General features: G+C 33.8%; 1 protein-coding gene and 1 long non-coding RNA gene across 2 annotated transcripts; both read left to right on the top strand.

The window, feature by feature from the left end:
- Positions 1-523: 523 nt before the first annotated feature.
- On the top strand, positions 524-26,572 carry LOC127845590 (respirasome Complex Assembly Factor 1-like). Its single transcript, XM_052376608.1, has 4 exons — positions 524-775; positions 15,396-15,499; positions 23,301-23,430; positions 25,769-26,572. The coding sequence occupies exons 1-4, from the start codon at positions 662-664 to the stop codon at positions 25,811-25,813; spliced, it is 393 nt and encodes a 130-aa protein (XP_052232568.1). The 5' UTR covers positions 524-661; the 3' UTR covers positions 25,814-26,572.
- Positions 16,907-19,927, top strand: LOC127845591 (uncharacterized). The gene is made up of 3 exons (XR_008033275.1): positions 16,907-17,419; positions 18,470-18,570; positions 18,943-19,927. It is a non-coding gene; the product is annotated as an uncharacterized LOC127845591 (long non-coding RNA).
- Positions 26,573-27,250: the final 678 nt, after the last annotated feature.

The following is a 27,250-nucleotide window of genomic DNA, read 5'->3' as shown; positions in this document are numbered from 1 at the left end:
TAGAGCTATGTATGCTGTTTTTCTGCAGGTGATCGGGCAGTAGTTCAGGTTTCTAAGTATGAATTCTAGGGTGCAATTAGCTTTTTTAACTATTTTGTTGATGCGGATGTCCCAATTTAGATTGGCAGAGATGTTAACGCCTAGGTGTGGATTTTCTTCTACTTGTTGGAGGATGTGCTTATCTAGTTCATAAAAGTGTGATGTGTGATTATCGGTTGTTAACGCTCAGTATATAACATTTCTTGGCGTTAAAACGCCTTCCCCATTAAGATGCCCAGATTTCCAGCTTACTTAAGAGCTTTTCGTGTGGGACGTTGTCGAATGCTTTCGAAAAGTCGAGAATGGCTATGTCTTTTTGGCTTCCTTTGTCGTAGTTTGTTAGAAGGCCATGGGTGGTTGTTATTAGTTGTGTTTAATATCGTTCCATGCCCCCACATATATTTGCGAATGAAACCTTCATCCAGATTTGAGTTTGCCATCCAACCGATGTATTTAGTGATATCTAACCTATTAACATAATCTTTAAAAAGAAGAATCTTACCCGATTTTCGGACACGAAAGCTGACTCGTGGACATTTATCAATCAGTCTTAAGTACATCACTTACGTTGAAATAGACGATCCAAGTATATATTTTACGTATTTTGTTGTCGTTTTTGACGATGTCGTCCTCGACGCGCAAACGAAATGTGGAAAAAACAGGTGAAACTGTCGCACCCACCGTGTCCGAAACAATAAGCAGAGCGTTTACATCCGAGGCCAAATGGACTGACAAGGTAAGGTCCTTAATGTTACCATCGTTTTTTCGTTAATAATTTATAATAAAACGAGATTTTTTTCTTTATCATTATAGTAAGGCCAATAGTTATGTAATTATGAAAATTCGATTTTCAACAAGAAACGAACTGTAGTGAAATAAGGTCATTTCCAACAGACTTGCTGTTGGGCTAGCTCTGAAGCGACGTGGTTAAAGTGACTGACTACCACTCTGGAGACCTGGGCTCAATCCTAGTTGCAATAATCCAACTCCCAGCTATTGACCCTCCGGGTCTGGGAGTTGCAACTGGTTACGCAATTTACCATAGCAAAATCCCCGCTGGGATTTCAGGCGGGGATTTATTGGTAAAATAGCAACATAAACTATTTTCTGGCATGAATTAACACAAATAGATCTTCAATATATCTATAATGAGCAAATTAAGATAACTTACATGATGTGGTGTGCTCGCAGAAGAAAGATTTTAATCAAAGTTTAAAACACGTCAAGCGTAAATGTAAATGTCAACTTGTTTGCATATCGAACAGTTTTTATTAACCAAAAGAAAAATTAAAGGAACGCATGCGGTGTGTTTACAACATGTACTAATAAACGGTTTACCTATGCTTTTCTATGAACATACAATTTATGTTTTTAAGAAAGGTTATTTTCAATTATTAAATATTTGTTTTAAATGGACAGAAATTTTATATATAATTTGTTCAAAATTTAATTAATACTTATGTTAATTGTTTATGAATAGCGCTCAGACAACAGACATTAAAAAGAAACAAAAGGAACGATGACCCTTAGATCTGCCGTAAGGGAATTATAACACAACAGCATCTACAGCAGCAACATTTATTAGCTCTAAAGCATACAATTGCTTTTAGCCATAAACAAAATAAAAAATAACAAAAGTGTAGTGCATGGATTATAAGAATTATGAAAACTAGGAATTTATAGAAGTTACAAAAAGTAATCACTGATAAGTAACACAAGTTGTATGACTTTCAATTGATAATGACTTATTCATCAGATACTTTAATAAGGTAAGACATAAATTAAAAATTCACTTCTTAGTAGCATAAGACTTATCACTTTAATATTGATATTGAGTGTAATTCATTGACTTCTAAGATAGACATTATTATACATTATAACAATAAGTAAAACACTGGAGCATGATTTAAGAACAATGATTTATATAAAACAACCCATTCAAAGTGTAACTTGTATTCATACATATATTCGAACACCATATATTCATATGTATAGATACATATAATCAGGGATTTCCCCAGGCGATTTTAGCCCAGCGGACTAAAATGCGTGCGCTTGACATTTTCACAAGAGCTTGCAAGCTTTAATCCGAATGCTGTCTACATTCGGCCAACGTTCAATCAAAACATGCACGCTCTTATCAGCGCTCTTATCAGCAGTGTGTGCATAAGGGGCATAGGTAACACGTATGAACAATTTACGGGTTGTTAATGGGGATCGATTATGGTCGTAATATCATAATAATGGTTGATAATGATCTATTATTACCGGTACATGTGGAGGTAGAGCAATTAAAGATATGCTCAAATTGTTTGTTTGTTTTATTTTAATTAGTTTAAACCTATTTATTTTAGCTCGATTGCATCGAAAGCCGTATGCTTTTATAAACGCTCTCGAATCTGTTTCCTGGGACTAGAACCAGTACTTGGTGTCTTTTGGGGGAGATCGAAGGAACGCTCACAGTGAGGTTTTAACTTGTGACTTCCCGATCGCTAGGCGGACACCATATCCACTACGCCACGGCAATCTTTTAAATATTTTAATTGTTAACGACTATTGCAGAAAATAAACAAGTATAAAGAACTTGCTTCAAAAATAAACCGTAGCTGATGTGTGTTGCGGTTGTGCATAATTTAAGTTATGAATACAATTAATTGGAATCAAACGTCTTATTTGATTGCTCCCGACCATTTAAAATTTGTTCACACTATTTTCTTAACGGCGACTATAACTTCACAGTACCAACATTTAATATATTCAGATACAATATATACATATATATAGTTTCTTTCATATTTACGGAATTCGCTATATACCTAAAACACATTTTTCTTTAGTCTCTGTGCATGACAGAATACAATCTAATAAACGACAAGAAATTGGAAGCAAGATTTTCCATTGGTCACAGAATGTTTTTCAATCATTTTTTTGCTTTCTGTTTATTTTGGTTGTTATTTAATTTTATAATATATGACTTGACTGAAATGAACTGAGGACAAATACATAAATATTATGAAATTTTGTGTTTTAGTAGCTCCAAAGTAGTGTGGATTTTGATTTATAACATTTAGAAAGTATATAAAGAAATCGACACCAACCGCCTGCCGCTGTGCCTGACCAAATTTCTGGGGAAATGCCAATACATATATATTCTTCGCTTGTTATTCTTGTCTGTGTATCATTACATTCTCATCAGTGACAATTATCAAATGAAAAATCTCTCCAAAACACCTATCACACCAACACATCCGCATTTTGCACAGCACCTCGAACAACACTGACAAAGATCACACTCACATACAGAACAATTCTTTAAAACGCAAACTTCCCTAACGCATAACTCACTTTCACCCATCTCTTTAGTTAACAAAGTCTTTAATACTGACAGCCTCAAGCACTCAACACTCTTAAACGTCTCTCTCAGTCCACTGTCTCCCACTAACGAACGACCGTAGGGATAGACAACTGCAAGGGACGGTTTCCCATCCCGGCCTGCCCTCCCCACCTCCTGCCAGTATGACAAAGGATTTCTTGGTGCACCCCAGTGGACGACTAGACGAACATCCGCAATGTCAATCTGTAAAGATGTTAGATTTGTATTTTCAACACGGAACATAATGCCCACGTTATCGACACATAATAAGTTCACCAATGCATACATACGCATTGCCCTGTACGCCATGATTTAATCGCTCTGTACTCAATCAATTTATCAATAACTTTATAATTAATTCGATAAATGAAGAGACTTCGATTATCAACAAGGTTCATGTATTCAATGTACCACATCTCCATGCCGTAATATCTAGATCAAACAAACACGTTTCGCCAATCTATTTACAGAAAGCTCGAGTAGTTGGTCACATCATTAATTGTCCAGTAACTTACCCCCAATCCAAAGGCCACAGTCGCCACCACGATCTTCACACTTCCATCCCCGGAAAACTCGTTCAGGATTCGATTCTTTGATAAGTCGGTGGTCGAAGCATGGAACATCTATTTCAATTTGTATTTCAATACATGCATATACCAAAACACTCATATGGTAAACAAATTAACACATGCATTACCGCCTTTCAACTTTATGTACGTCTTCAATGCTGACTCGAAATATAAAATGATTTAATTAAACAATAGTAAATTATGCTCGATTGGTTATTGTCGGCTCAGATACTACTTCAAGTACCCGGTGTAATTAAAAAATATACTGCAAAGTATGTGGGGTACAGAAAATATATACCGGTTTGAACAAGTATTCCGGAGTTTGACCGGGTGCGTATTTTCCTTATCCTGGGTACATTGTAGAATACTTCTGAGTACTCGGGGTACTTTTAAGTAGTACCTGAGCCGACAATGACCAATTGAGCGTAAATTATGTGTGGTGTCCCTCGATCGTGGTTAGGCTTTCGCTTTCAATAAGCACGATCACACAGGGAAATATATGTAAATTTATCAGCTGTATGTTGGCTTTCAATAAGCACGATCACACAGGGAAATATATGTAAATTTATCAGCTGTATGTGTGTATATGGTACCCCAGGTACTTTAAAGTTTACTACACTGTTTCTGGTGTACGGAAAATATACTAAAAGAACCCCGTCGTATTGCCGGGTGCCTTTAAACGTATTATTAGTACCCGGAGAACATTTAGTTTACCTAAGGGTACACGGGGTACTTTAAAGTAGTTCCTGAGCCGACAGTGACCAATTGATTATGTGTGGTGTCCCTCGATTGTGCTTAGGTTTTCGCTTTCTGTAAATCTTTTATCTGTATGTGTTTATATTTCTTTATAACAATGCTTATTCATTTCTTTGTTCTTTCTTGTTTTGTTTGTTTAGTTTCTTTTATGGTGTTTCTTTTTTCCATTTCTTTATACTTTGTGTGTGTGTGTGTGTGTATGTCTGCAATATTTTCTATGTATACATGTATATTAAATAATCTAGCCTAATAGCCGAAAACAAATGTGGAATATGTTCAATAAATATTTTAATTGGTGCAGAAAGTGTTTCATAGCATTTCAACCCTCATTCACTCAGTAAAATAGTAAAAGTTACACCAACACCACATAGTATCTTTATTTTAATAACAACTTGTTTACAATGCAAACATACGCCCGATATTATTCAACTTACAAACGGAACATGCCACTTATCAGATCGCAGCGAAATTACATTCATAAGAATGTGTCCTAATTCAAACTACAATGTTATACACAATACAATTTCAACTGCTACCATAAGACCAGATCGTCAGATACCACTGTGAAAACAATTTGTGCAGTGTAACCCTTTCTTTCCCTTTGCTCTAATCGACAATAACAACTTCCGCCATAAACGATTTGATATCAATTTTATGTTTTGAGCATTTCTCAACAAAGTAGACGCAAATTGATGTCGATTGTAACAGGTATTGTGTTTGTAACAATGTATTAGGTTGATTTAACTCGATTTTATGGACATATGTGTGACATTATTTTTTTACATTGATTTTAATTTTACAAAGAAGAACTATGAGCTGTACGTATGTACTCATAAAAGCTCAGAGCATTCAAGAAGAACTAGGCTCAATCCCCTGTTGGAGCTGTGTATTTTTCACTAAAAGCTGTAAAAACAAGATAATCATGAAACTATGTTTGATATTGTTGGATATGTCAAATAATGATGAGAAATTGGGTGAAATATTTGGTTTTCTTTATGTACGAAATATTGACAAGTATATCAGTGGCGAGTATGCATGACGGTCAAAAGATTAAATATTTGGATCTGGTGTATGTTTAACAACAAAGGGGGAACGATGCTGTTGACACAATATAAAGAAGTGAAACTCCAGCTGCTGGAGCAGTATTGAATTTTCATTAAAAACAATTAGTTGGTCCTTTATTTAAGGCAAGTGACCGATTGCCCAAACAGTACAAAACAGCACAATACAACACAATACAAACCAACATAAACACAAAATATGAATAAAGCTGGGGTCACCGCCTTGGAACGGTCAATGCAAAGCATTGGGGGTTTAAACCTGGTTATAGAGCGCTCAACCTCACACTTGGCCCAGCAATATTCATAATACATTCAAGTGTAAATAAAATTTAACGTCATAGCATTGTAACTCAAATTAAACAATAATAAAAGGGAATTAAAACGCATTCAATTTAATTACTATTTAATTACTCAATTGCATTGAAGATACAAGAGTAACAGAATTACAACTTTTTGACGAACGATCAAATAAAACTATTAACAATTGTCAACTACATTCCTTCTTTATAGAAAAGATTTGGGAATGTAGAATCATAGAGTTAATATCTCAGATAATCATCGCGCAAATACAGGAAGAAGCAGCAATAATGGGTGTAAAAATTCCATATTACATAGCTTGGTTGTTTATGTGACTGCTAAACAAATTAAAAATAATTAAATCAAACAAGAAACGCCTATCAGAGAGAAAATATAAATAAAATGGAACGTTATAAACCCAATGACCTATGCATGTAGATTACAACTGGGAAAGTCGGTCGTATGACGTCACAAAAATCCAAGCCTTAGGCTGTATTTGCATTATTTATTTGTATCACAACGCTGATTAGCGTGTACATACTTGAATAGTGACCTCTCCAGTCCTAAGTTGTAATTTAACCAACCAGCAACAAGCACGTATAGAACACTGACCAATGGGATTCATAACTGAGTTTCACGGGGCAAAAGTTAGAGGGAAATAAGGAGTTAGCGTTTAGACCTGGAGGTGGACAGATGGAACCCTTCTCAAAATAAAATACACTTTTTAACAAAATACGCTTTAAAAAGTGTATTTTTTCTGCATTTTTACCGAAAAGTGTATTTTTTCTGCATTTTTTTCATAATTAAGTGCACTAAAGTGCATTTTTTCTGTATTTTCATTATCTTTAAGTGTATTTTACTGTACTTTAAGTGTATCTTCTGTAGACAAAGTGCATCTTTTTATGCAATAAGTGCATTTTTTCAATGAAGTGCATTTTTTGTGCATATTAGTGTATCTTCTGATTTGCAAAAAAAATATTCTTTCTGTACAAGTGTAGTTTTAGTGCATCTTCATAAAAAAGAGCAACACTATAGCAGATAACTGAAGTTAAAGGACAGAGATATAGTGTTTAATAGGAGGATTGTACTGAATTCTTTTTATCTTCACATAATGTTTATGGTCTTATTATTACAATTTGTCTGCTCATAAAATATGTGAATCAGTAGAGCAGCTTTTAAAGGGAAAAGTACAACTAAATCAGGCTGTGGGTAAATAATTAAAAATATTGAAAGTGTCAAAAAAATTATGTGGGCTTGCCAGAATCAATTATATCTTCACAACATAAAAAACAAGTATTTGAACTTTCTTACACTGATGTTTAACCCCAATTCAATTAATGTCTACCACATTGACTATTAATATACATTTTAAAAGACAATTTAAATAATATTTATAATATTATATTTATTTCCTAACACCATTCAGTATGTTATATTGAAATATTCACAATTAAATATAATATGCTAAGTGTGCTGTGTATTATTCAATAAATATCAGATAAGATCAGGATCAGATAAGAGATCAATTAGCATCATAAACACTAATCCCTATCAGTGCTCCATCTAGCCAAAACAAAGGGGTGTTTATAGAATTTTGATTGGTTCTGGGACCATCTATTTGAAAACAAACCACTTTTGATTGGTTGGAGCACAGCAAGTTATTTGGAGCACAGGAAGTTATTTTTGTAAACAATTTGGTTTCAGCAACTTAAATTGAGCTAAATTTTTAGGTATAATTCAGCAACATTAATTCTAGTGTCAAATGTCTTGAAATTCTTTCAGCACATGAACTATTGTGTGATGAAAACAATGTGTATTTACTACAATGTGTAAATCAACAATAAGTTTGTTGCAAAGAAGATTCAAAGTGGGTGGTTAAAGTGATCAACAACTGCCGTTTTTGTTTTTTTGGAATGCTGAAGAACAGCTGTAACAGGTTTGTATTTTCATTTCTGCATCTCTTTTTAATTAAATTAATTATGATCATTATCATATTTATGTATTGTCACTGGGAAATGTAACTGGATGAGTAAATGTAATGCAATTTTAAGGAAAAAAACACAATTTGAATTATTATGGCTGTATTTTATGGTTATTGTCATCTTAAAATTTATTTATACCTATTTCTTGTCATTAATGAACAGATTTCTTTCCCCCATATTTAATCAGAACTTTAATATTTTATATTTGAAGGTTAAACCTCAAGGTGAAATTTACATTGATCGGAAGATCCATTGGACAGAATGTGTATCATCGCTTGCCAAAAAAGGGAGCAGAAAGGGGACTACCTGATGTATGGAAATGTATACCAGGCCAACTTGAGGGGAACAGGAGTGGGAAACCGTGCCCTATAGCTTGTCCTTGACCAAGAAAAGATGGATTTGTTGAGAGGTAAAACTATATAATAAAGGTTATTGCAATTCAAAGACGTCACACTTCTGACCAGTCCACACAGCCAAAGGAGACCACATATATTAGCACATTTATTAACAGTATTTTCTATCAAACGTAATTTCTTTAAATTATTTATGAAAAGCGTTAAGTCACATGTGATCACGAGATTAAAATTACAAAAATAAACAAACAAAAAAAAACAAGCCAACAAACTTGTTTTGATTTAAATTTATGATATTTATAGCAACTGTTGAACAAGATTACCATAACAGCAATATTTAACACTTACATTATAAAATATCTTTCAGGACCTGATCTCAAATGAGATCATGCACGAGAAGCGCCTCGCAGACCATGACAGTAGTATTCAGACCTGATCATGCAGCTGGTGAAGTGCTCTATAAAGGGTTGTTTATGAATGCATTCTTTGTAAGGAACAGTGTATAACAACAAATATAGTGACAGGGGCTAAGCTGCTAAATATTGTCAGCATGTATGCAGTGATTTTCTTTGGAAATTCAAAACAACCTGTACGTACTGGCTCTCAGAAGGGCATGTTTTAGCGCAATAATGAACAAAAAAAGGAAGATCTTAAAAATAAGGTATAGATTTATATAAATTTCATGAATACTGTTCATTTATCATATATTAGGATCCAGAATATGATTGAATTAAATGTGCTGCTTTTGTCCATATTAAAAAGGGATTTGGAATTAATGTAATATATAAAAATCTAGTAAATGATAGGGAAAACATTTCAGCTTAAGGAGGGGAAATCTTTAATATTTTTGAAGTGGAAACCACCTGTATTTGGCTGTTAATCAGTTACCGATAATCAGAGGGGAGAAAAATCACTGGTATGAGCTTGATATTTTCAATTGTTAATTCCAGATAGGCAATAGCCCGTTTGAATCCTCTCTTTTATGTAGATATGTAACATTTGTTTTTGTTTTTTAAGGTTTAACATTCTAATAAAAGTGTGAATTTATCTATTGAATTGTACTTTTTGTTTTTTATGTATGTGTTTACACTAACCTTTCATTTAAAGAATGAATGCTGACTTCAAAATGCTGGGATTTTTTTTTAATTTGGTTAATTTTTAAGCATATTAATTTGAAGTGATGAAAAGTACACTTGAGCGTATAATGCGCTTAAAAAATTCACTTCCAACACTTCAAAAAGTGTATCATTTGTATGACTGAAAATGCACTCAAGTGTATAAATGCGCTTAAAAATTCACTTTTAATATTGTAAGGTGTATTATTTGTATGACCGGGAATGCACTCAAGTGTATTAATGCGCTTAAAAAAATTCACTTTCAATTTTGTAAGGTGTATTATTTGTATCAGTGGAAATGCACTCAAGTGTATTAATGCGCTTACAAAAATTCACTTTGAATACTCCATGAAGTGTATTATTTGTATGAGTTAAAATACACTCAAGTGTATTAATGCACTTGAAAGATTACTTTAGTTACTGATAAGTGTATTATTTGTATGACTGGAAATGCACTCAAGTGTATTAATGCGCTTAAATAATTTGCTTTTAATTCTGTAATGTATATTATTTGAATGACTGGAAATGCACTCAAGTGTATTAATGCGCTTTAAAAAATTTACTTTGACCATGAAGTGTATTATTTGTATGTCTTAAAATACACTCAAGTGTATAAATGCACTTAAAAATAAACTTAAGCGCACTTATTATCATAATAAACGCACTTAAGTGTATTATTTCGTGGAAAAAAATACAATTAAATGTATAAACACACTAGTAAAAAGTGTTTTTTTTTAACAGATTAAAATGCACTTGTTAAGCAAAAAATACGGTGCCAATAACATGCGCATTAAATGCGCATTTAATGTGCATTTAATGCGCATTAAATGCGCATTTAGTGCACTTTTTCGAGAAGGGAAAAGACACAATCATGTAGCAATCACAACGTATTTGTATAACTGAAATATTAGTTATGTTAGACATTAAATTGGACTAGAAACTGATATATGGTGTTGTTGAATATTTTATCCTAGATTATGCAGAGAAACAAACATTAATAGAGAGGGACCGACTTGTCCCATGCGTGACGCGAGAAAATGGTAGTTAATGCAAATCTCGTCATCTTGGCAATTCGCGCTTGACGAGATATCGAATGATAGGCTACACACCGGTAATTTAAGAGTAATGAACATTGCTAGTAACTATGTGTCGTCTATGAACTATGAACGATTACGGGATAGATATTAAAGAATTTCAAATATCTTATATGATTATTATAGTTTTTACTCTTATCTTTATTTTACAAGATGATTGATAAAATAGGTGTTTTTCTTTACCTTATTTTATTATGTATCAATTTACACTTGACACACAAAGTACTGTAAGAGTTTTTAGTCAACAAGAAACCCATATGGGACCGAAATTGTATTCTAGTGTCAGAGCTCCAGAGAAGGTTCTGTGAAATTCTTAACGTTTCTACCAGATTTTCAAAAATAATTCTTAACTCTGAAATTTTATTCTTAACGTTACTACTAAGTTTTGGAAAATAATTGTTAACTTTTCTAAATGACCTTAAATAAATAATAATGGTTATTTTCATGCAAAAAATCAAAATAAACATACTAGCAACTTAATTTAAACGAGTTCAACAGTGTCTATTCAGTATTATACAATTTTATTTTTCAAATACCTTCATATGCCCAAACGGTGCTTAGATTGCATGCCTTCGATGAATTTTTACATATTTCACAATTAAAACCTGGTCTCCCCTTCAATCTTTTCAACGATTGGCCACAGGAATAGTCCCTTCCACTCGTTCAATGTTTTTTTGTTTAAGTTTGGACCCGTCGTGTCGCGTTTTTTTTAGCTTTTTCCGACTGTTTCGGCAACTGAACATACAACATCGTATAAGATCTTTTCTATAATGTCTTTCTTAACATTCAACTTCGGCTCACTTTGCGTACAATATGTTAAAAGCGTGTTTTTGCACGCTTTGCAGTTTTTTAGGACGCTCTCAGGGCGCCGTCATTGTTTTTTGACAGATTGACTGTACACGCCGCTTTTATTGGAAAAATACGCTTTGTTAAACAAACCCGATAACCATTTTATATAAGCACCGAAAAGATCTTTAATACACGAAAAGAACTCAATAAAAATCGATACGAACCGATATGATAATAATATTCGTAACTTGATTTTGTAATTCTTAATGGTACGACAAGATTTTAAAATAAAAACGTAACAGACTTGAAAATAATTCGTAATTACGAAAATACGACCCTTATCTGGAGCTCTGAGTGTACATGTTTTGGTTAACTACATTGAATTTATTCTCGGCTCGTCATTATTCAGTTGTTTTCATAATGCTGTAAAGTCTTAAATTGTATATTTCAAAAGAGTATGAGTTGGATAGACAGTATTGGCATAATTATGTCACAAGTTGACCATAGTGTGTTCCGGTTTATTTGAGTTTAGTAAAGTTGACCTGGTACCCTTTGCATTATATAAGCCAGAAAATCCTCATGTATATTCAAGTCAGTCCACAGAATTTCTTAATGTCCTCTTAATCAAGTCAATATTTAAGTTTTCTGTTGTGTAATGGATAAGGTGTCCGCCTAGTGATTGGGAGGTCATGGGTTCGATCCCCACTCGGGTAGTGTTCCCCACGATGATAGGGCGAATACCACAATTTTTCCGCTCACCGTCGAAATTTTATACTTTTGACAAGCGCACCGTATCGTTCTGTCAAAAACATGGCCTCAACCTTTTTGGCGAGTACAGAAATGAAAAAAAAACAAGATAGAAGGTAAGTTGATAATAAAAAGATATTCCATCGAACGAAGTATACACTTTACATATAATTGCCGTTTACCGCATCAAAATTGAGTCGCTTTTAACTTCAAAACTTTAAAAACAATTTGAGCATGTCTTGAAAGAAGTGACTTTCATGACGCGAAAAATCGTATTTTCTGCAGATTTTAAACATTTTAAATGAAATATTTTTTTGTTAAACGGTATTTTATGGTAGAAGAATCAATTTACAACACATTATGACATGCTTTATTGAATATAACTGTGATTTTTACATTTACACGTGTTAGCAAGTATGCACCGCTCAACACTGACATTATAGAAATATGGACACCGCTCAACACTGTCCGTAAAGGCACCGCATCTTTGTGATTTTTTGGCACCGCTTTATTCTGATATTTTTTCTTTCAGATGGAAGAGACGTTCCAATGTATGTTTAAACAAACCAAAAAACAAGAAACGGAGCCTTTTTCCTCCCGGTGCTGAATATGATACCAGCGCATCTCCAGGCGACCGTCAACCGGCATGTACATGTACCAGCTCGACGTATGTCACAGAGACACCAACTGATCAGTGCCGCCCAGCCTTCCATGACAATATTGTTAATGCTACACACAAACGGAAAACCAAGAAAGCAAGATCATCATTAAAGAAATTATTTGAAAATAGCAGTTTAGAAAACATGACTGAAAAAGTGACACATCTATTACCAGGTTTCTTTCAAAAATTACACTCGGCAAATTTATGCTATGACTTTTGTAACTTTATCAATTTGGTATGTGACAACAAGTTTCCGCTGACAAAAATTGCTCTGCTATTGTTTCTGGATGCTGTCAGGTGGAACGGTCTACCGATAACCTCAATGATGACATACAAAGAAGACACCATGAAATTCTGGAGAGTTGTGCAAAGATTATTTCACGGAAAAGTGTTAAGATTCATGTTTGGGGTCATAATTGTTAACAAATATAAAGCACAATATTTATTAAAACAATGTCAAATAATGGCTTCATACTGAATCACGATGGTAAACAAGTGTACAAACCGTTTCAAAGCAAGATTACAGTGTACTTTGAACATATTTGGGTTTCAATTTATTTATTTTAATACTTGACAGAAATAACTATATATGATTCGAACCCTTTACATCTCGTAAAAACGAACCGCGCTGTAATGTCTTATCTATGGAGACGTGCACTCACACGCTTCTATAGACAGTCTCAAAAAAGTTGTTTTTTATAATTGTAACCCCTTTTTCTGATTTAAGTAGTCGAGAGCATATTTGGTATATACCGTTGGTTTTGGCAAAAAACACCAAAGTCATATTTCAGTAAATGTAACCAATGCAACATCACAATGCACACTCTATAGATAACTTAATTTATTATTTCTTTCGGTTAGTTTTACACCAACATTTGCCTATACCTTTCTATAATCGTAGCTTGACATCTTTTCATTTACGGATTATGAATCGGAAATCAATAAATAATAATTATCAATTATGATTGTATTATACCACAACAATAAAGATAAATTGAAACATGGGACTTAAACATGTGCCCTCCACGTAATGGAAAGCAAGACAATCGATCCCGACAAACCTTTTTTGGTGCAAGCATGTAATCATTTTCATGATAAAATTTGGGACATGTAACTTTGATAAATGGAAGATTATCGTAAATAAATTAAGCTCACGATGGCTTGTTATAGCTTATCATTTAAAACCACGTGCAGAAGTTAGCGGTGCCACGAATTTCAGTTACACTGAATATATATACGGTGATTATAATCAGTGTTGCGCGGTGCATCGATTTTTATGTAAGTGATGCATGTTTTCACCAAAATTATACCTTTAACAGATATTGAAACAAACAGCTTCGTATGGCATGTTCTTTTTATATATACAATGATTTAAGTCTGTCACATCAGGTCTGAAACATCGAAAATAATCGGATTATTACTTTTTTCTCACAAGTACGAATGGTGTCGAGCGCGACACAACTTTTTGTAAACACTTGTTCAAAGTCATGCTAAATATAAAACGACTGGTAAACTTTTAAATAGACGACATATTGGTTCAGAAATTCGGTGGAGTGCTTCGCAAGTGGCAATCATTTTTCAGTGTCTTATAATATAACATTTTGTCACCAACTTACCGGATTTGTCTTTGTCCGAAATGTTACTTTTCGTCAAAAGGATACGGTGCACTTGTCAGAAGTATAAAATTTCGACGGTGAGCGGAAAAGTTGTGGTATTCACCCTATCATCGTGTTCCCTAGATCTTCCCCAAAGACACCAAGTACTGATTATATGCCCAGGAAACGGACTCAAGAGCGTTTCTATAAGCCTGAGGCTTTCGATGCAATGGACCTAAAATAAATAGGTTTAAACTAATATCAAGTCAATATTTTTTACAAACTCAGTCATCATAATTAGCAGTTAAACCAAAGGAGAAAACCATTTTATACAATTACTTCAGACCAAGAAAATATTACAAGGCCACTTATATGAAACTGAGAATCTGAGCAACCTCAGTTTAAAATTAACCAGTGCAGGGCTTTCCAAATTACATGTAGTTTATAGTGACCTTATGTGACGTGGTAATTTCAATCACAGTGAAGTACAGACAAAATGTATTCAATAACACATTTCATACAATTATGTAATCACTTACTTCTCTGATTCCTGTGTCCAGTACACATTAATATTACCATGGATTCAAAGTTTTTGCTTATGTAGGCTTATGGGAGGAATTAATTGCCACTCTTTGAAATTTTGTTTAAGTTATTCTGCAACATGAGTCAGAAAAAAGTATGAAACACAACAGACGTTGATTGGTTATTTTAGACGATGCCTCAAGGCTGGCTTGCTTTTTTTTGTGGAGTGCTGTTTACAAATTTGGCATCCTGGGCCAGCCCAATATTTTGTTTGGTGATTGGTCATGAAATTATGTTACTGCCATTCTCCCTCTAGATATGATTCATGTATGGCTTATGAGAGTTGACAGCAAGTTAAAAGACTTTGAAGATATAAAGACAAACCCCTGCCTAAACCGGCCCTTAGACCTTTTTTAACGAGTGGATTTTAAAAAAATTTCAGGATGAGTTCCTGGACGTTATCTACTGGTTGCGTCAGATCCTCGGTGTTCTGCTGGGAGTTGTCTGGGGTTTGCTGCCCTTAAAGGGCATTCTAGGACTGGCATTGTAAGTTACACAGAATTCAGATAACTTACATGCAATTGAATGTGTCCGAAATAGGGTAATTGATGTTGATTGCAAAAGTTGCAGGATGCTTTAGTTAAAGTTGCAGTACAACTATTTATTTCAGTATTCTGTAAATATTTCATCCTACATAAAGTATTGTCAGTGCCATTCCTGCAAAATTAGCATTCAAGAGACAAGAAAAAGTGGCAAAATTGTGTGAAAATTCTTGAACTCTAAAATCATACAACTTTGGAGAGATTCGAAGTGTTCAGACTTTGTTTTTAGCTCACCTGAGCACAACGTGCTCATGGTGAGCTATTGTGATTGCCTTTTGTCCATCACCCGTCGTGCGTTGCCCGTCTGTAGATCTGCCATAGTCATTAGCACTTTTCTATGGAATTCCATAGAAAATGTTATGGAATTCTACGGAAATCGATGGAAATCCATGGAATTTGATGGAATTCCATCCACTTGCCAATTTTCCATCTGAAGCTGTTATGGAATTCCACGGAATCTTGACTAAAATTCCATGCATTTCCACGGAATGTATGGAAAACACCATGGAAAGTTGGACTTAGCCATTTTTTTCAACGGAAATCGTTATGGAAAATAACTCATACATTTTCTTGGATGGAAATCAATGGAAAATAACTTAGAAAATTTTCGCTGGTTGTCTGAAATGTATTTGTAGTTTAATACATGTATGAATTTATTTGCATCATGTATTTTGTATTTAAAAGAAAATGCAATTAAGATAATTATAAATTTGTTCTAGAAATTGGAACAGTTCTGGAACTGTTCCATATTTGTGTTCTAAAACGTATGTTCTGGAATTGTTCCAAAACAGTTTTTTTAGAATAAATCCAGAACATTTGTGGAAAATGGCTTAGGACTGAAACTGTTCCAATAATTTCAATTTTTAGAACATTTCAAGGACAAAATATGGTTAAAAATTTCTAAAAATGTTTTAAAATGTAGTTCTAGAACACATCTAGAACGCTTTAAAAACCAGTAAGTTCTACAAAAGTTCTTATGGGGAATAAGAACACATATAGAACACCTTACACTTACAAATAGCCAAATAGACTTCATAGTAGCGACAGCAGCAGCAGCAGTAGTAGTAGTAGTTGTAGTAGCTGTATTAGTAGTAGTAGTTGTTGTTGTTGTAGGTGTTGTTGTTGTAGTAATTGATGTAGTAGCAGTAGTGTTTTTTATATCAGTAGAGGTTGTGGTGGTAGTAGTCATAGTAGAAGTAGTAGCATTAACAGTTTCTGTAGCAATAGTAGTAGCAATAGAAGTAGCAGTAGTAGCAGTTGTTGCTGTAGTAGCAGTTGTTGCTGCTGCTGTTGCTGCTGTTGTTGTTGCTGCTGTTGCTGCTGTTATTGTTGCTGTTGTTGTTGGTGGTGGTGTTGTTGATGCTGTAGTAATTAAAGTAGTAGTTCTGCAGAACTAGGAGTAGTTGTTACTTTCAAAGCAATTTCTACAAGTTTAAATTCCTTAACCCTGTCCAAGTGGTATACACACTGTTTTTTTCTCAATATCAAACTCAGCCAGTCCAGGTTGTCAAATAACAATCTATCTGATAAGCCAAGCATGTGTTGTACATCAGATGTTGGGTATGTTTGCTGCAAATCTATTGGTTATAAGATATAACAGCCTTTTCTAATTGGCTGAATTCAAATACAGAAAGTTTACCTGTTAGATTGAAACATGAAACATGGTGGACAATGTACTGGTTTAACTTGTTAAAATAAAGTTAAAGACATTTAACAAACAGAAGAGTCATTAGTTTTTCCATTAAAAACACTTTCTTAAAATACTTATGTATTTATATCATTTGGAAAGTGACATGAAATATTGCTAAAGAGTGATGCATACAGTGTTTGAGCAGTCTGTCTAGGAATAGAACAACAACTGAAGGTTTGTGATTTTTATTATTTCTAAATATTCCTTTAAATTTAATCTTCTTATGACATTATTGTAGACCTTTTTATGTGATATTTGAGGTTTTAGTATGGCAAATATTAGTTTAAAAGCAGCTGTCACCCAAATTTTCACTTAGTGGAGTTTGCAGGTTGAAAAAGGAAGTAATAAGACCTATGTGGAGAAATTAATAACGTTGAATGTAGTATCGGAATTTTATCATGCAAGGTTATGGAACTGCAGGCTAAGGAAGTTTTTTACTGTGCATGTTGAGCACTCAATGCTCATTAATGGTGTTAATGTTTATTATTATCCCCCGCCATAGGCGGAGGGATATTATTTTGGCGTTGTCTGTTCGTCCTTCCATCCTTCCGTCTGTCCGTCTTTCCATCCGTCCGTAGTCATATCTTGGAAGTGCTTTGGCAGATTTCACTGAAACTTGGTATGAGTATGTATATTGATAAGAGGATGATGCATGCCAAATGGCATTGTACACCATTAGTTAATAACAGAGTTATGGCCCTTTGTATCTTGAAAAAATGCTTTTTGTGTGTCCAAGGCCATCTCCTGGAAGTGCTTTGGGGGATTTCATTGAAACCTGGTTCGAGTATATATATGGATAAGAGGATGATGCCCGCCAAATGGAATTGTACACCATCTGTTAAAAACGGGGTTATGGCCCTTTGTATCTTTAAAAAATGCTTGTTTAAGTGTCAAATATAATACTTATGTGTCCAGAAGCATGTTGGCGGGGGATATCAATTCAACGTATTTGCTTGTAAATAAAAAATTAAACCAATGGAATTGGTTTTTAGGTATCTGAGTGTGCATTTTCATACCAATAGAATAACACATCATTCTAATTATAGCAATAATAAATTTGTACTAATCATACCAACAAATTAAGTTATGCTTAGTGCTTTGCGATGTATTCACTTCGTTTTTAGTTCTCTTTCTAAAGACCATTTAACAACTTAATATTTAAAACAATTCATGAATTACGTTTCCTATACATTTTCATTATGTGCTTTAATTACCATTGACCAGTTGATGGAAGATACTGCAGAGTTTGGCAGGGAAATAATCCAACAGCAAAGCGGCTCTTTAAGCGCATTTACCTAGAGGACTTACAGGGCCACAAATTCATGGTAAATATTGTCATGCCCTGGGCTAGATAAATTATTTAATGTTAACCACCTGAAAGTATTTTGTCTTTTTGGAATTCAATATATTGGTCTAAGTCATTTACACTTTTCTGGATCCTGGGATAACTTTAAAAGTTCTAAGTATTTTTTCATGAAACTTGAAACATGAACAGATGACAATAAGGACATTTTGCACGTCATTTCATGTTGTTTATAATGCAAGAATTCTGGTTGCTATGGCAACAAATATATTTAACAAACTTAAAATAGTGAAGTTTAACAGGTAGGGGACCATATTGCTTTGCAATCTCTTGTTTTAGTTTGAATGTAAATAACTCTTTGCTTTAGACATTTTTATGATTTTTTATTCTGTAGAGCACATGTGAGCAGTATACAATGTACCTCATACCAAAAAGGACCCGGAGGCAGTGACTGGTGTTCAATATTCTCAGAAGAAAAGGAAAATGGCAGTGGAAGACTTGGACAAACATTTTTAGCCTCTGTGTTAAGCCTGGCAGTCTGTGGCTGGTGACATGTTTTATTTTGGTTACTTCTTGTATAAAAAAGACCAGTTATTTATTTTGTGAATTGTATTTTGTGTTTGTTTTTTGTCTTAATTTATTTGTTGTTTTTTTTAATTTAGGAATTTGAAACTTGGATAATTGAATTAAGTCCGTGTTCAACAGTACTGAGCATAGTATAATAAATAACAAATTTACAACAGTTGTTAATTTGTTATGTATTATTATTAACTATGCTCAGTACTTGAATACTGGCTGTCTGCATGGGAATTTGTTTTCTAGAAAGTTGGTTTCAGACTTAAATATTTGAAGTTAACCTTCGGAACTTTTCAAGAATTGTACTGGAACACATCAACTAGAACTGAACTTCTGTAATCGTACTGAAAGTGTTCTAGAATTAATAAGGAACAGTTGTTGAACGTTAAAATTTATGAGAAAAAACTCTAGAACAATTGTGCGTGATGTGTGTGTGCATGTAATTGTGTGTGTTTATGAACATATGTGAGAAAGGAAGTATACTTGTCATAAGAGAAATGTAAAATTCTACTTCTATGTTTTATATTGTGCCTTTTATAAGTTTTTCTGTTCTCACCTGTATATGCGTGCATGTTTATGGATGTGTTTTTGAATGTGTGCATGCATGCCTGTGGTTAAGAGAGTTGGTACTTTATGAAAATGTAAAACCACTCATTTTTGAATATGTACTGTGACTGCATGTGTGTGGTTAATGATTGATGCCAGATCTTGTTCTTGTTTAACTTCTATGATGAAACTTTTAGTTACATTCACATTTGTTTTTCAAAATCAATAAAATGCCTTTGATCTATAATCTGTTTTTTTTTCTATTTTATTCCAGCTTTTTATTAAATTCCATAGCTTTTCACGGAATTCCACGGCATTCTATGGAATTCCACGGCATTCCATGGAATTCCACGGCATTCCATGGAATTCCACGGCGTTCCATGGAATTCCACGGCGTTCCATGGAATTCCACGGCGTTCTATGGAATTCCACGGCATTCTATGGAATTCCACGGCATTCTATGGAATTCCACGGCATTATATGGAATGCCACGGAATTCTATGGAATTCCACAGCATTTTATGGAATTCCATCCCATATCAAGTCCCCCTTCTGTTTTTTTTTCACTTTTCCATTGATTGCATGGAATCGGATGGAAAGTTAGTGCCAATACTCCACGGAATTCCATCTAACGATTTCCATAGAATTCCATATGATTCCACGGCAGATCTACAGACGGGTGTGCGTCCGTTGTCAACATTTGGCTTGTGAACACTCAAGAGGCCACATTTATTGTCCGATCTTCATGAAACTTGGTCAGAGCATTTGTCCCAATGATACTTCGACCGAGTTCGAAACTGGGTCAAAAACTAGGTCACTAGGTCAAAAAAAAGAAAAACCTTGTGAACACTGTAGAAGTCACATTTGATGCCCAATCTTCATGTAACTTTGTCAAAATGTTTGTCTTAATGATATGTTGGTTGAGTTCAAAAATGGTTTCGGTCCATTGAAAAACATGGCCGCCTGGGGCGGGGCAGTACTCCTTATATGGCTATAGAGAAACCTTGTGAACACTCTAGAAGTCACAATTTTTGCCCAATCATCATGAAACTTGGTCAAAACATTGGTTTCATTGATATCTCGGACGAGTTCGAAAATGGTCCAGATCGGTGAAAAAACAGTTTTCTCTATATGTATATAGTGAAAACGTGAACGCTCTAGAAGCCACATTTTTGGTCCAATCTTCATGAAATTTGGTCAGAACATTTGTTTCCTGGATATGACGATTGAGTTTGAAAATGGTTCGGATCGGTAAAAAAACATGGCCGCCAGGGGACAGGGCAGTTTTGCTTATATGGCTATAGTTAAACCTTGTTAACACTCTAGGAGTCACATTTATTGTCCAATCTTCATGAAACTTGGTCTGAACATTTATTTTTATGATAGCTAGGCTGAGTTTGAAAATGGTTTTGGTATGTTGAAAAATATGGCCGTCAGGTGGTGGGGCAGCTTTGCTTATATGGCTATAGTGAAACCTTGTTAACACTCTAGAAGTAACATTTATAGCCCAATCTTCATGGAACTTGGTCCGAAGATTTGTTGTATTGATAGCTTGGCTGAGTTCGAAAGTGATTACGGTTTGTTGAAAAACATGGCCGCCAGGGTAGCAGCAGTTTTCATAATATGACTATATTAAAACCATGTTAACACTCTAGTTGTAATGCGGATGTTGATGCACAATTACGATGATGATGATGATGATGATGATGATGATGATGATGATGATGATGATGATGATGATGATGATGATTATGATTATGATGATACTGGTGATGGATTCAGAAACATTAACCACAACCCAAATATCTAATTATAACTATTGCATTACTCAAATTAATTATTGCCATTACTTATGATTGTTATCTATATCTTTGCAGAAATTTAACATAGTGGTAAAACCAATAAAACAACAAGAAGTGTTACATATGAATCTTATTTGACTTTTCATTCTCTTATCCTAGGCTACTCTCTATAAAACTCATTTATACCTGTGCTTGCATTGTAGCCAGGTGGTAATTGTGTAACACTCCTGGAAATTGACCCCAATTAACTGGGCACTTTCATCAAAGACCTTTGTGTTGATGTCAGATGGAAACCATTCATAAGATAGATAAGACATTACAACTTGAAATGTTTTACCCCTACAATTTTCAGTTAGTCAGTAGTTTGTGTTTGATTATGAAAGATTTGTGATTTAAGCAGGTTTTATTGTTGTTTCAATTGGAAATATCAATGCAAGGCGAGTCCTAAAATTGTTCCGGTTGTTTAAAAACACTTTGTCAAAAATGTGAACAATTTGGTAGTAAAAAAAAACAACTTATCACATCCTTTAAGAAGCACAAACAACTGTTTGGTTAAAAAGAAAAGTCAATTTGCAGTTGTTTTTGCAAAAATAATGTATTATATTATTACATGTATATTGTAAATACAGATTTTTGTGCATTTAAATTACAAATAGTTTGATAGTTGTTTTGATATGATACATTTTCCAATGTCTTGTGTGTGTTTACTTCTATATTTGCACACATGTATAACTATTTAAGAAAGATCAAGTGATGTTTTGTACTATAAAAGAAGATCAATATTACATTTCTGGTATCTGTACATATTCTCATACTCATTTACTTCTTTATAACTGACTTTGATATATGATAACAATTCAACATATTGTATTTAATTATGCAAAAACTATTTTATAAACACAATCTCTTGAACAAATACAGTTGTTTTCGGTATCTTAAAGTGTTCTTGCTAAACAGGTTGTAAACAGTCATCCCCTATAAGATGCTGACATGTTTATCTCATGATCTCAAAGCTGGACAACAATTTGTGGAAAATGTACTTCCATTTTCTTATGCTGATGCTCATTATTAAATTACTGTACTCATATTACTTTTATCCAAAAGTAGCTTTGTCGCAACAGGTAATAAATGTCTATTTAAAAAAACTTAAACACACACACAACTACTTATAACGCATATGTATGTGTATATCCGCCGAAACAGCAAACCTTTTTCTTTTCACAAAACAACGTTAACAACCCTTGCATAACGTTAGTACTACTCAGGTGAGCGAACCAGGGCCACCATGGCCCTCTTGTTAGGTGTTCTTTCAAATGTAATGAAATAATTCATAATTATGGCTATTCTAAATCAAAGAGCTGGGGATGCTACTTAGAGTCCCAAGAGTTAAAACCAAATTTTAGTATTTTCAAATGTATGTGGTTACACTCATGTAACAGTTATAGTGGCAAATGTGTTCTAGATGTTGCATATTGCTATTGAACTGGATAATATGCAAATGTGTTAAAATGAATTATAGTACTGAAAATGTAAACAATTGATCTATTATTTGTTTTTGTGAAGTTTGTGTTTTCTAATATATTAACCTAATTAATACATTGAAGAGTCATATAAATTCAAAAAAATATATACTGGGGTATTTTATGTCCTTTTTGCATTACAGAGTAATATTAAGGATGCATCAAGTTCTCACCTGCAAAATGTTGCTGATGAATTTGCACTGTGTTGTTATTGAATAAAAAGTCATCATAAAAAATATTTATAATTGACTTTTCTTCTTGCGATCGATACACCTGTGGTTATTTGGTGGTTGTTTTTTTTTTCTGCAGATTTTTCGCAGTTAACGTCCTCATCACCTACATATACTTCACCAGTTTCCAAAAAGTAGACGAAGAGGAATATGGAGGTATCTCAGAAATTCTTAAAGAAGGACTAATGACATCATTCTCATCCTTTGTGGTAAGTACTAAGAAACTTAAAGCTGTTAATCCTCTCCGCCTCAGAAGCAAACTGAAAATGGCTACATGCAACCAGCATAAAACAAGAACAGCCTGCGAGTAACTTGCACTCTGTTCAGGTTTTATGCTGTTTGTTGACTGCAAGTACATATGGGCTGGAAATGACGAGTTTAAAAAACTTGAATCTAGTAAGCAGTGTCTTTCATTTAATTTTATTTTCTAAGGAACTGCAAATAAGTCAAAATGTATATGTGAGCAGAAATGGGATACATGCTTACTAACATCTACCATTGTATATGGTTTTGAACATGATTTATTCGTGTAATTTCAAATATAGAGATCAACAAGCTTTTCCTTTCCATATAATCCAATAGATACCAGTGCTCCAGCTAAGCCTAATTTGAAGGGCGCCCCACCCTGCCATCCCGAACATCCGCCCTGCCCTTTGTAGGCCCCCCCCCCCCCCCCCGCCCTTAAAAATTTTTTTTTTTTTTTTTTTTTTTTTTTTTACATATGATGATTTATAAATCTCTTATAACAATATATTGTAATTAATTTATTCCTCATTGAAGACATTATATTTTAATTGTTTAATAATAATAGGAATAATATATTCAAACAATTATTAATAACATATAAATTAACATGCAAGAGGAAGCATTCCAGAAACGCCCACGCGGTCGAAAGTGCCCTTTTGACAAAAAACTGCGCATCTGAAGTGCCCTTTTGACAAAAAGCCCCCCCCCCCCTGCCCTTTTCAAATCCTAGCTGGAGCACTGAGATACCAATAAGCATCTTTATAATAAAGCCATATGATGTTTGCAATATACTTGTCCATGATAATTAGTTTGTTAAATAAAATACTATAAGAATATTATATTTAGTATGCCCCCCTTCGAAGAAAAGGGGGTATATTGTTTAACTGGATGTCGGTCGGTCGGTCTGTCTGTTTGTCGGAAGACCAGTTCGTTTCCATCAATTAATTGACCGATTGGCTTGATACATGTACTTCACATCTGCATTGACCTTGGAAAGTAGATGACCCCTATTGAAATTGGGTTCAATAGGTCAACGGTCAAGGTCATGTCACAATAAGTGTAAAAATCGTTTCTGATCAATAACTCATCAACCAATTGACGGTTTGGCTTGATACTTCACATGTGCATTGGCCTTGGACAGTAGATGATCCCTATTGACATTGGGGTCACTAGGTCAAAGATCAAGGTCACTGTCACAATAAGTGTGAATATTGTTTATGATCAATAACTTGTCAACAAATTGACAAAATGGCTGGATACTTACCATGTGCATTGGACTTGGACAGTAGATGACCCCTATAGAAATTGGGGTCAATAGTTCAAAGCCATGTTTGGGGGGGGCATATGTCTTCGACTGCAGAACTCTTGTTCACAAAGTGCTCAAGGTAAGCAATTGTGATCACCTTATGTCTGGTGTCATGATGTCTCTTGTGTTTATTGTTAATTTTTATCTGGATATCACTATTAAGAACACATTTTTCATCCAATCTTTTTTACTTGGTCAAAATAGTAACCTTGGCAATATCTTAGTCGACCGTAATCTTATTCGACTGCGAATCTGGGTTATGTGTTGAAAACTAGGTAATCAGGTTAAATCTTAAAAAAACCTAGTTACCACTCAAGAAGCCACATTTATGATGCAGTCATGATGAAAAAAGGGCAGAATGCTTATTTTGACAAAGTCTAGGCATAGTTCGAATCTGTGTCTGGTGTGTCCAAAAACTAGGTCACCTTGTTGAATATTAGTCAAAAAAACTTATTAATACTCTAGAAGCCACAGTAATGACTCAATCTTGATGAAACTTGGTTAGAATGTTTATAGTAATGACAATATCTAGTATTTACAGTAGCCTACACCAAAGGTAAAGGACACATATAATGCATCCAAGTCAAATAAGGCCATAAAATAGCTTGAAATGCATGTCTCCACTATAACTTACTTGGGTGCTTAAGGGCCTCAGGGCCCTTTGTTGAAGAAGTGATATATATGTTCAGTCGTGACATCTTCCATTAGTCCCCCAAAAACAAAAGCATGTCACAAAAACATATAAAGATTCATAGAATATAATTATCATTTATTACAGCATTGTCTGTATAAAACTAAAAAAGAATATCTCGTTGTCAAAATATGTTTGTGTTTCCGGTTAAATCAAACTGTTACCATTATACTTAACGGTTGACAAAAGTTTATTGAAAAAAAAAAGCTTTGCAAATTGGTCAAAGGTCCAAAATTTATGTTCAAATGTTGAGAGATATGCATTATACAATATGGAATATACTCAAAGTTCAATGTAATTTCAGGTGATGTGGATCTTATTGTATTCTTGGCTTCACGCAGAGACTTAGCAGAATGTTCTCATCAACCGTACAGGAAGAACATCTGAGTCATCAGATTAAATGAGTCAACACTTTCTAAGATAATGTATTTATATTATTGTGTTCATATTTTTAATTTGAAGTTCTCTTTAAAAAAATTCAACACCCTATTATCATATTTTATTTAAATTAAATATATGCACAAATGTCAGTTATTATCAGGTTGACGGCATTTTCAGCCCATTAGAAAAAGTATTTTCCATTTAGAAATATTTGATAATAATTATACTTTTAATAGTCATGTTCATTTTTAAAAGGAAACAGACCAAATTTTTCTGTTAAAATATAAGTTACTAGAAATATACTCTTTAGTTGCATTATCAATTTTCTACACAATCTTGTTCAAACGTTTGCATACATGTGAGTGTAATGTTTCCATTTTTGTGTGTGGGCACTATATTTGCTGATGCTCATTTTGAATAAGTGTACACCTATTGAAAAGTCTTATTTAATATAAATTCAAAGCACAGTCTGCTTAGGCAAGCTAGGATGAAAGGATACAATAAGATTTTGTTACGAAAATATTGGTACTGCGTATTTGCTATGTATTGCATACTTCTTCCCACCTAACTGTTGTAACCGGAGTTTAAATTATACACATGTACACAATATAATCAGCTGTGCAATTAAAATAAAAATGTCTATGTTAATAACTTTTTATGTTGTTCTTGTAAATGAATATGTGTTTTATAGCGAAAAAATATTATTGCAATAAACCAATTGTGTAAATGTTGTGTATTTCTTTTTTTCTCACGGCGTTTATATAAAAGACAAACACCGTTAACGCAGTAAAACAGAATGTCATGGCGAAATATATTATATTGAAGTGGAAATAATACAGGTAGTGCAATTTAGTGCCGAAAAAAACATTCGGAGAGATAAACTAATTGGTCCCGTCTGTGCGTCCGTACGAAACATTGTCCAGAGCATAACTCCAAATCTATTCAATGGATTTACTTTAAACTTAGAATATAAACAGATGGCAAGTAGGAGAAGTGCAGTGACTAAGAAGCATAACTCTATCTTCCTAAGTTATTTAATTATCTCCCTGTATTTCATTTCAATGTAAATTTTTGTCTGGAGCATAACTCTTAATCTGATGAAGGGATTGACTTGAAATATAAACTGATGGCAAGTAGGAGAAGTGCAGTGACTAAGAACCATTACTCTTATTTACCTTAGTTTTTTAATTATCTCCTTTTATTTAATTTCAAAGTTAATTTTTGTCAGGAGCAAACATATATATAAATATATAAAACATATATATAAATATAAACAGATGGCAACTAGGAAAAGTGCAGTGAACATGAAACATAACTCTTTCAGCCGTAATTTTTGAATTATCTCCCTTTATTTATATTTAATTTATTTATAATTTAAAATTATATTTAATTTCATAGTAAATAT

Source organism: Dreissena polymorpha, chromosome 9 (assembly GCF_020536995.1).
Source record: "Dreissena polymorpha isolate Duluth1 chromosome 9, UMN_Dpol_1.0, whole genome shotgun sequence".
Taxonomy (NCBI): Eukaryota; Metazoa; Mollusca; class Bivalvia; order Myida; family Dreissenidae; genus Dreissena; species Dreissena polymorpha.
This window is presented reverse-complemented; position numbering and strand designations above follow the sequence as displayed.